Below are 11256 nucleotides of genomic sequence, written 5' to 3' on the forward strand. Positions count from 1 at the left end.
TTTCTCAAAAGAAAAGTAAACATGATCAAACATTGATATCAGACACTGATTCTCACTCCCTAAAGCCATACACTTCAGGTCGGTGTAACACCATGAAAGCTATTATATATATTTTAAGTATCCTGCAAACTCTACAACCCAGCAACCGTCCCGTTTCCACTTGCTGTCTCCATTCCCCCCATCACTTGCTGTCCAACATCCTGCCCCCGCAACTCCGTCCCAGACCCTTCTCTGACGTTCTGTTACTTTCCCGCAACAACTTCTCTGATTCCCTCCAGTCCGCCGATGCACCAGTAGGGATAACGCTATGTTACAGCAGCCTGATAAACCAGAACCAATCAGGCGTGGGGGCAGTAGAAAATACCCCTCGACACAAAGAGCCCCATCAAACAGGTCACATTCTCTACCAAGGGAAACAACCTAGAATAATATTAGATGTCTGTCCGTCCTGCTATAGACCCAAAGCCAGTTCTAGCATACAAAGGATCTCGTTGCTCCTGTGCATAAGCCTACTGACTGGTGCATCGTCTGCGCTGACATCACACTGCTCCTTCCCTCTACAATGGTCATTTCCTCAAAGCTAGACGCATCTTTACCACTGGTCTACATGCCGTGCTCTCCCTCACCCTGAACTCTCTTAACTTCCCTCCTGTTCCATGCGTCTCCCGCTCTCTCTCCCTGTGTCTAGTGGTGATTTGGTTTCCGGTTCCACAGTCCTCCCTGGTCAACTTTGGCAGTGACTGTGCCGGAGGTTAGTAGCTGGACTCCATTGGTGTAACACCAGAGAGCTCAGAGAAACGACCAGGGGCTGAACCTCCCTGTACTCACTCGCTGTAGAATGGCTTACACCCCAACAGTACACCGGAAATATGTTGTCACTATACGGAGGAGAAAGTAGACTTGTCCCGTCGGTGATCCGAACAAACTACAAACTCGAGACGTCTACATTCTCGGTAGTGGAGTCTTAGTGCACTCAAGTGTCCTGTAAACACCACTGCCATCACTGGGTCACTGGGATGAGGCTTCCAGCCAAAGTGACCTACACTTAACGTTTAATTCCTTAATATCAGCATTATGCCTGGTGTTGTTCACAGGGGCTTTTATTTTGGAATGACCCACCCAACTGCCACTGAGCCGTCAATACAGGACTGTATGCTCCATAGATTTGGAGCTTATAGCTTAGCTGGGCGCTAGCCCAACAGGACGGTGGGCTAGCTACCACTGTTCTTCTTCTACAACACATCTCCAACGCTCTACCCTCTTTAAGTTCCACATGGCTTTAAATAATAATCCTTATAAAATGACCCATAAGAAACCCATATACAACTGTACTACAAAGCAATGCAATTTTTTTTGTATTTTCCATAATTTCCTAAATCATGTAACAAATGAATGGATGTTAATATTTGTTAAAAATTCATTGTACTTATTAACTGCAAGATTAATATTGGCTACAAAAAAGTAATTGGTTGATCTCATGTGTTAGTTATAGCGAGTAAAATAAAAGATGGATAAAATACATAATCTGCCTTTGAATAATAAATGACACACACACACACACACACACACACACACACACACACACACACACACACACACACACACACACACACACACACACACACACACACACACACACACACACACACACACACACACACACACACACACACGAGAAGGTGTGATAGTAGAAAGCCCTGAAGACTCATAATTGCACCTTATCCTGGGTGTGTGTGTGTCCTCCATCAGGATGGGGGTAAAGGTTCATCTCTACTCTACTCTGTCCGCTCTGTACAGAGGCTTCGTTCCAGTGTCTGCTGACTACGCTGTTGACCGATGCGATCCCATCTCATCAATGTGATGGATCAAAGGGTGTGGCGCACACAGACAGAGTACACGTTGCGTGGTGACGGAACATCTACATGTAGAATCAAACTGTGTGCATACAGAGCTATACGGAGGAGTGTGAGTGTGCTGTACATTCTCTATTAGACTAACTAACTAACATCTAGCTATAGGACCCCCTCCACCACTCCCACCGCCATCCACCCCCTCCCGAGTCTGCCTGTCCAGATGAACCGATCAAAACCCCCAATGAAAACCTAATATACCCTTAAGGGATCTACTGCTGCACCTGTCCGTCCGTCTGTCCGTCCACCTGGTCCGTCTGTCCATGTGTTGATCCGGAGGCCTCAGCTCTCCAGTCTCCATCAGTCTTTCCTCTTTCCCCAAACACATCCTGGACCGGACGGCTCTCCAGGCCCCCCCCCCCCCCCCCCCTCCCCCGGGTCCAAAAGACAGGCTAAGCTAATGAAAGGCGTGGCTAACACCAGATTAGGCTAGCGTAGGCCAGGACCAAGCTTAGACCGGGCTAGGCTAGCGCTAAACACTCAAGCCAACGCAAAGCCTGCCTAAGCTAGCCTGGCCTCAGCTAGCCCTACCTAAGCTAACCCGGGTAGTGTTGGGCTGAGGCCAATGTTGAGCTTGTCCAAGGCCAGGCCAGGCCAGGCCAGGCCAGGCTACCTGCTGAAGACCGAGTTGAGCTGGTGCTGGTGGCTGTAACACTGGCTGCTGCGTGGGGACTCGGTGCACTCCATGACCGCCTGGAACCAGCCGGCCACGTCCACCTCCAGGACCTCATAGTGCCGGATGAAGTTATGCTCCTGGGGGGGGGGGGGTGGGGGGCAGCGAGAGAGACGCATGTCAACAAACAATTCAGCGGCCATCCAAAAATTTCTAGACGTAATCTTGATGAGAAAAACATTTCATGAAGCAGACAAACGCGACTAACCAGCAGTTTGTTGTATTTGGGCCGTTTTCTGTGATCCTTTGTGAGGCTGTGGAAAGAAAACGCATGAAAAAAAGAATAGAAAAAGGTTTGACAGGTGATGCGTGAACCGAGTGCGTCTATTTTAGAACCATGTTTGAGGCAGACGTGTGAGTCTGTGGTTGCGTGTGTCTCACCAGTCTTTGACGAAGGACTGGAAGTCGTTGGAGAAGTCCATGCCATGAGGCAGCACTGGAGGGTCTTCCTGGAGCACTTTGGTGAGGACCTCGAAGTCTGTCTTGCAGTTCTTATAAGGGAACTGTCCTGTGGCTAGCTCCACCTACAAGCCAGGAGGACACACCGTTTTCATTTAAAGGTGACATATTATACCAGTGAGTGTGATTAGCCGTTACAAGCCTGCCTCTTCTGACATCACAAGTGGGCGTGTCAACCTAGCTTGTAACGGCTAATCACCTGGTGGTATAATATGTCCCCTTTAATGGATTTAAAGGATTATTCCCCACCCCCCCATTCTTTTTTGGCAGCCTTAATATTAATACTGCCAAGCTCCAACATGTTACGGACCATGTAGTGACCACTACAGTAATGTTAGCATACATCCAGTGTTCGACCACAAGATCCATGTCTTACCAGAGAGATGCCCAAGCTCCACACATCGGCCCGGATGTCATAGTCTGGCTTGCTGGGGTCTGGAGGGTCTATTCTCTCAGGCTGCAGACACACAGATTATGACAAGGATCCGTGAGTACATATGGACTGCAGAACATCTCTACAACCTGGGACGGACAATTCCATGTTCAGAAACTAAAAAAAAGGTCCTGCCATGTGTTTCCTCTCACCCATGCAACTGAGCCTTCAGCCGACTCCTGGATTACACCAGCTAGCCGATCCAGAGGGTTGACTCACATGCTGGGACCAAATTAAATGTTCTGAACTTGGAAGTTTCCATCTCTGTGTTTATGTATCCATCTGGGTGCTCTGTGTGCGTGCGTGCGTGTGTGTGCATCTTGGTCTGGGTGTGCGCGTAGCCTTCTGGGCTTGCGTGTGTGTGGCCATCTGGGCTTGTGTGTTGACTCACTGCCATGTACGCAGCACAGCCGGCGCTGCGTGTCTTGGCCTTGGAGTCGACCAGCCGTCCACTGATGCCGAAGTCACACAGTTTGATCTGGCCCTTGTCGTCCAGCAGTATGTTGGAGGGCTTCACGTCCCGGTGAATCACGCCGTGCTTCTCCTTCAGGTACAGCAGCGCCTTCACGATCTGGGAGGAGAAACACACACATCCATTACACCAACTCAAGCTCTGGACCAGAAGCACACATGAAAACAACTTAAGACCTGGACAAGAAAACACAAACATGGAAACAACTTATGATCTGGACCAGAAAACACACACAGCTTACCGCCACGGTCATTTTTCCGAGAATGCGCTCCGGCATCGGCCCCTGGATCCTCTTTTTCAGCTTCTCAGCACACGTTCCCATCAACTCCATGGCGATGAACACATCCGTCTGCACACACACACACACACACACACACACACACACACACACACACACACACACACACACACACACACACACACACACACACACACACACACACACACACACACACACACACACACAGTGTGTCAGTAATCCAATCCAATAAGGTATTGGGCTCCTCTTCACAACATGAGTGTGTGTGCATGTGTTTGTGCGTGCATGAGTGTGTGCTTACGTTGGTAACTATAGCGCCATAGCACTGAATGATGTACGGACAGTCGTGACTCTTCAGCACTACATCCAGGTCCATCAGGATCCTCTTGTTCTCATCCTTGTTTCCAGTTCGACGCATTTGCTGGTGACACCAAAAAAAACATAGCACATCGAGTTACCAGAGAACAGTAGCCGTGTTTACATGGACACTTCTGTTCCGAATAGAAGTGGAAGAACAGCTCAATCTGAATAAAAAATGATCATATATACGCCTCAATCGGAATACAATTCTCTGATCGGAATAGAATTCTATGCGGAATAGAAGAGGTGGTGTAGTCCGCTATAATCGACATGTATACACTTATTCCGATTGGTTTGGGGTGGGTGCAGGTAACTTAGAGAGATGGCATCAGCAGCTGCAGTAGTTCGCAATTGGTCCATCTGTACTTTTATGCAACCTGAACTTGCACTGTCAAGGAAAATGGCTTTTTTGCCTGATTCACGTCTGTGTATTACTCTGCAAGTAGTCCGGTAACTTATCAAACCCAGCGGATTCGGTTGCTTAGAGACGTCAACGTCTTTGGCGGACTATTTCTCTGCTGATCAACACTACGAATGGTAACAAATAAATTGTCAAAAGACACACCGTGTGAAGTTATTTTTTCGTTTCGGCAAGTAGCCGTGTAATAATGTAGCCTATAGAACGTCGCCGGTTATTATCTAAAATAAGCCCCTTAAGGGAGAAGACACCTCCGCTTCAAGTCGGGGTCCGGTTCGCCCTGTCAGGGCCTACCGTAATTTCCTGCATATTGGCTGCATCATGGATAAACCGCAAGCCTTTCATTTATGTATTTAAAAAAGCAGAATAAGCCGCACCCATATAGGCCACACAAGTTTCAAATGCGCTAATTATGTAATGAATAGGCATATAAAACCCTTCAGCCAAGTGATCACTGCAAATCGATGTTAAACTTGAACTTGTTTTTCCCCCCTTTAAGACCAACTAGGTCTACTGCTTGGCACGCATTATTTTTGTGCAGGAGAACGGCGAGGGCACATCAAACGCGCATAGCAGCTATGGACCTGTCTTTCTTTAGGCCTACTGTCTCCGAGTGCGTGTCGCTGTTTTACACCTGGCGAGGTGTTCACCAATGAGTTGGTTTACCATAATAAGACCGCCATACAAATCTGGAAAAAACGAATAAAGACAGCGAGGATGCAGGGAGTTCAGCAAGGCTACAGCTGAAGATCAAGGTAAATAGGTGCTGATTTATTTTAAACGTCAGCATTAGAGCATTAGAATTTACGTGGACAAATTTAACGCACAACTGTGTGTTTATGCTGAGACTGCTTTGCTTTTTTCTACCTGTCTGTGTGCGCCGTGTGGGCTTTGCGCACCGTCATGGGAAAGAGGCGGTGGTTGAAAAAAATATCTCGACCGCTTATTAACTTCACTCGTAGCTTATAATGGTTTATTCGTTTCCCAGTATTTCATTAATTTAGAAGACAGTTTTGTTAATTTTTGAATTGTAAAAAAAATAGGCCTACAATATTTTTTTGAAGTTGCGAGTTTTTGAGAGTCGAGCTGACCTCGCCTGCTGTACCGTATATGTAATGTACTGTATATTGGTGAAACACCACTGCCAATGTGGCAGTTCCATGCGCAACGGGGATTTATAAAGGTTACTGTACAGTGGCGGAGAATGCGTCAGGAGCTGAATCATCACTACGGTACAGCTAAGAAGTTTCTACGAGCGCTTCAGACCAACCTTACCAACAAACGATACAAACAAAACCAACAAAATACATTAAAATGCCAAATAGTGATATCACGTCCATTAAGTCGCCGCCGGTCCAGATGTGTCAGGTGTGCGCGAGAGACAGAACGTTCGCTTACCACTTTTGGAAATGCCATATATACAGTATGTTCGGATCGCATGACAGGAATAGATCTATTCCGATTAGAAATCGAATCGGATCAGAAGTGTCCATGTAAACGCGGCTACTGTAAATAAGAACAAGGCTACGAAAAAACAAATGAACTCAACAGCAAAAAGCACAACACACTTTCAGGGATCCAAGCAGTAGTGAGTCCATGTGTGAAGTACTTGTAGAGCTTGCTAATTGTAAAACAGCACGACAACTACAATTAAGCTATCTCCCGATATAAAAAGAGAGAATGTGTGTGCTGTAATTAGGGAATCAGTGTGGGCTGAACCAATCAGGCGAATGAGAGGGACCGAGCAAGGAAATGCACCACACATACGCAGACACACATAGAAAGAGAGGATGAGAGATGCAAGAAAGAGAGAGAAATTGGGCATCTACACCCTAGTGGTCATAGATGACCGGATGCTGCTTTACAACGGAGATGGTGGCCAGCCTTACCTTGACGGCGATGACGTGCCCCGTCTTCTTGAATCGGATTTTAAAGACCTGACCACAAGTTCCACTGCCAATCTCGCCCTCGCTGATCAGGTCTGATACCTCAGCTGGATAGCGCTGTAGAGACAACATGGACAAGTAAATCGCTTTGTAATGATGGTATTCCAGTCAGTCAGTTACCGTAGGGGTGCTAAAGGTCCTGTCGATGTCGAGGGATCTTGTAGCTCAAAAACAAAACTAACCAACGTGAGATTATTCATAGTTTGTGTCCGTTCAGTTCATCTCACCTGGCCGTCGATCTTTAGATAGCCCGTCTGTTTCATGATCTCCTGAAGCTTCTGGTCAATCTCCGCACTGCAGAACCAAACACACACTGCATGTCAGGGATGGTATCTATTCGTGCGTGCGTGCGTGCGGCCGTGACTGCGGGCGGGCGGGCGTGCGTGCGGGCGTGACTGCGTGCGTGCGTGCGGGCGTGCGTGCGTGCGGGCGTGACTGCGTGTGGGCGTGCGTGCGTGCGTCCTTACTTTTCCAGGCTCTTCTGCAGGACGTACTGGGGCGTGGGCAGGTTGAGCATGTTGCGGGGCCGACTGGGGTGGTGCTGGGGCGAGCTCTCTGACGATGATGATCGGCTCCCCCCGTCATTGGTCAGGGGCAGCTGGAGTGCTGGGGGGGGGGGGGCATAAGGGGTTAGAGGCAGGGCCGCAGAGAGCAATAAAGAAAGACACAGAGAGGATAGGCTTGGACTTGCCTTAAACAAAGAGGTAACCGCATGTAATGACAACCCTGGAGCTTTTTTTTCCTCTCCAAAGTATTCTGCACTGTTTGACTTTATTGCCAAACTCTTTGCACTACACTTAGCGGAGGGTTTACTTTGTGTCTTAACATAGTTTTTTTCGTGGCTTGAACAGGTCATGGGGAGCGAAAACAACCTAGTCTGTGTCAAGCGAGTCCTTCTACTTCTATATTCGTGAAAAAAAAAAACAGCCCTACAAGGGTTAGAGAGGCTGTACCCATCTCAAAATGCAGACAGAGGAAATATCAATCACCATTAAAAACATGGACGCTGTGCACACAAGCCCTGGGCCCCCTAAAAGCGAAATACTGCGTTCAAAGCCAAGTGGTGAAATGCATAAGTAAACCTGCTTGACTCTTTAAGGTGGAGAGCCTTTTGAGCCCCCAGAGGGGTTCAGAGGAGGAAACAAACAAGGAGCCAGTGGGCTGTAATACGGTGTTAGCACGGAGCTGTCATGCACAGCGAGTCAGCAGTACCACACCAAGCCCTCACCAGGGGCACGGCAGGGCGCAGTGGAGACAGCAAGACTTCCAAACTAGGAGTTTAAACCTCATCCACATGCTTCTACATCATGCCCACAACTTCACCCATCCATCACCATCTTCATTAACGTATTAGGTAGAACAGAATCAATGACCAGAAGCATTACGTGGCAAAGCAATTAACCCGATTCCTGTGAATGGCCTGACCCGCACCCACAAGCCATGTTGCTGTTATCGCTATAAATCACATAATAAAATATAAATATACATATAAATGCTCTTCCTATAAATCACTTTATGTCTCCCTGTTGAATAATAATGCCCTCCGATTACCCTCATATCTAAACCCATCCACCCACATCAGTTCTGTTGGTGGATAAAAAAATTGCACCGCAAGTATCAATTATTTCTCTGAGAGGTGAGTTCTGGCCCACACCCTTCCACCTGCCTGGGACCGTCCCGTACCTGTAGGGAGATAATGTGTTAGTCAAGAGGTGGGGTTAGAGATACTAAAAGACTCAACGAGTAGGTCCCTGAGTCTTTTGGCACAGTTCACAATACAGCTTGAGTTGGCTTCAGAACGACAGACAACAGACAGAGCGAAAACCGAGAGAGAGCGCAAACAGACACAGGACTTGACACATGTGACAAAACGTGCGCACGAAAGACGCCGACGTGTCGCTCGCATGGAGCGATCAAACAGGGAGAGAAGAGAGAGTGTCTGTGGTGTGGACGGACAAACGGCATCTGCTGAGGAGAAGGAGAGGAGGAAGGAGCAGACACAATTGTCAAAACAGAGACTGAGTGGGGCGTCGGACGATAGACATTTAGAGAGGTAAAGTCATCAAGCGGTCAAACGAGTAGGAAGAGAGACCTTGCGAGAGAGAGAGAGAGAGAGGAGAGAGAGAGAGAGAGAGAGAGAGAAGTTCTGAGGACAAGCCAGTGGGGATGCTGGATTAGAGACCGTGTCAAACGAAACATACCCGGAACAACGTGCTGTGCAGAAAAAGCCACATGCAACGTGATTCTCTGCCTCCATCAAAACAAGGGTTAATTATCTTAACCAACGCACGTACACACAACACTGCCCTGCCACAGGCACACAGGAACACACACAGAGGGGGAAAGAGAGGTCATGGAAGAGAGGGGATAAGATTTTAGTGTCAAAGGTCAGAGTTTAATGGGGGTGGGGGTGGGGGGTACGGGAACCCATCACTGAATCTGCAATAATTAAGGCTATGAACTCCACAGGGCGTGTTGTTTTTGCCACAGCTTCTTCCCATAGTCGCTATTCTAATCAGTATGTTAGGTGTTTTTGATACAGCGACTGACAATGTGGAGAAGCTACATCTCCTCCTAGTTCCTCCCTGTTGCATAAATGACTACAGATCATGATCTATTGAGACCCTGTGGCACTACTATCATGGCACTGTGATGATCTGCATGAATTATAAAGATTTACAAATAATGCTTGAACAGAGACTAACATGACATTTCAATGGATAGCCTACACTAAGATGAGGATAAATGTGCAACATGTGTTATAAATAAGTACTGGGTGGTACTTAAGAAGAGAGCAGGTTTTGTTTACAAGCACAACACATCTGTGTTTTACAATGTGCTGATAACAGCTAGCGTGAGTGTGATGGAATACAGGAGGATGGATGAGAGAGAGACAGAGAAAAGGGGAGAGGGGTGCAGTGGCAGAGATGATTGAATGATACCTGCACGCTGGGAGGGGGCTGGAGCAGGAGAGAGCTGGATCACGATGACTGGACGGAGAGAAAATATACACACACCCACACATTACTCCCCAGTTTGACAGAACCACACCAGACACACAGACACACACACCTCAAACCATCACAAACAATCACACACCTCGTTCCTTACTGTGTACGCCAAATGTAACCAACAACTTTGAACAACTTTGACACATTTAACAGACATATACAGTATATAAAGATATAAACACACACACAACTTTGTTCATAATCCATACCGCCAAATGATCATGTCAATAAAACAAACATTGGAATAACGCCAGAACACCGTTCATCAAGGAATGAAAAAAAAAGTAAGAGCACTCAAGATCACCATATAAAATGAAATGGTTCCAGCCAGGTATAAACCTACCACAATGAAACATAGGTCATATTTATTGGAGAGATTGCATACTGTTCAAGTCTAATGGATAGTTAACCCGAACGTGCATTCAAAACACACTTGCCACTAGATCAGCAGTTTCGTGGATACTGACAGCGACTGCAGCTCCTCACTACTTGAAGGGCCGGGGTGGTGGCTTGGCGAGTTCACGCATAATCTCAAAACACGACCATTATCGTCATCGAACAGTCATCCGACCAAACGAGTCGGTCCTTTCTGAATAATGTGGTGAAACTAGACGTTATATTCACAGGAGTGTACCTATATCTAGCCGATGTGAGCTAAAGCTACAGTTCAAGCTAGCTATTGCTACCGCGTCGCTCCTCGGGTCGATTATTGGAATATAAATCAATTCCCTAATAAAATGTAATCTGTGTCAGCGCTACACATCTAGTGCAAATATAACTACACGTCATGTGCGTCCCAATCAAAGATAGATAATTATCCACGAAGGAATAACAACGATCCAACCCAACATTGCGGCGGGGGCCTGCAGCCGAGACGAGCTGGTGCGGAGCCGACAACAACCTGAACACAGTTCAGGGTGCCAGTCCGTTTGACATGTCACAAAACTGTTGCCATCCGTTTAATGTGGTTAAATATAACCTATACACAGCCATGACCATCCATTTAGGTGTTTTTGAAGATCACCAGTCTCACAACAAAGCATAGCGGGCGTTTGTTTATGTAGCTAGCCAGTTAGCATGAAAAGGTAACACCAGCAAAACACCCCCTATTCTCTCTTCGCCCTATCCTTTGCGATCTTTCCTCGTATTCTCTGTTACACGTCCCCATTCTCTTCCCAGTGGACACTTACTTGGCCTTGGACGTGATCGCTGTGGACTCATGTCTATATTAAGGTCGATCCTCCGGCGAGCATCATTATTCTCTTGTTTTAGTTTCTCCTCGATTCTCGAGAGCCTCTGTTCCAGCGACGACATC

The 11256-nt window shown here is 47.2% G+C and overlaps 1 protein-coding gene across 2 annotated transcripts; it reads right to left on the bottom strand.

Moving 5' to 3' along the window:
• On the bottom strand, positions 1–11256 carry map2k7 (mitogen-activated protein kinase kinase 7; the record flags this gene model as incomplete). Of its 2 annotated transcripts, XM_084465475.1 has the most annotated exons (12): positions 1–2663; positions 2792–2837; positions 2965–3107; positions 3419–3499; positions 3867–4046; positions 4189–4296; positions 4508–4627; positions 6874–6987; positions 7158–7224; positions 7398–7536; positions 9873–9920; positions 11132–11255. In XM_084465475.1, 12 exons carry the CDS (start codon positions 11253–11255, stop codon positions 2520–2522), a joined length of 1314 nt encoding a protein of 437 aa, XP_084321601.1. In that variant the 3' UTR covers positions 1–2519. The 2 variants fall into 2 exon arrangements, with proteins under 2 accessions (XP_084321601.1, XP_084321602.1); XM_084465476.1 differs by lacking the exon at positions 9873–9920 and having other exon boundaries at positions 11132–11256.

Source organism: Micromesistius poutassou (genome assembly GCF_964030765.1).
Source record: "Micromesistius poutassou genome assembly, chromosome: 3".
NCBI lineage: Eukaryota > Metazoa > Chordata > Actinopteri > Gadiformes > Gadidae > Micromesistius > Micromesistius poutassou.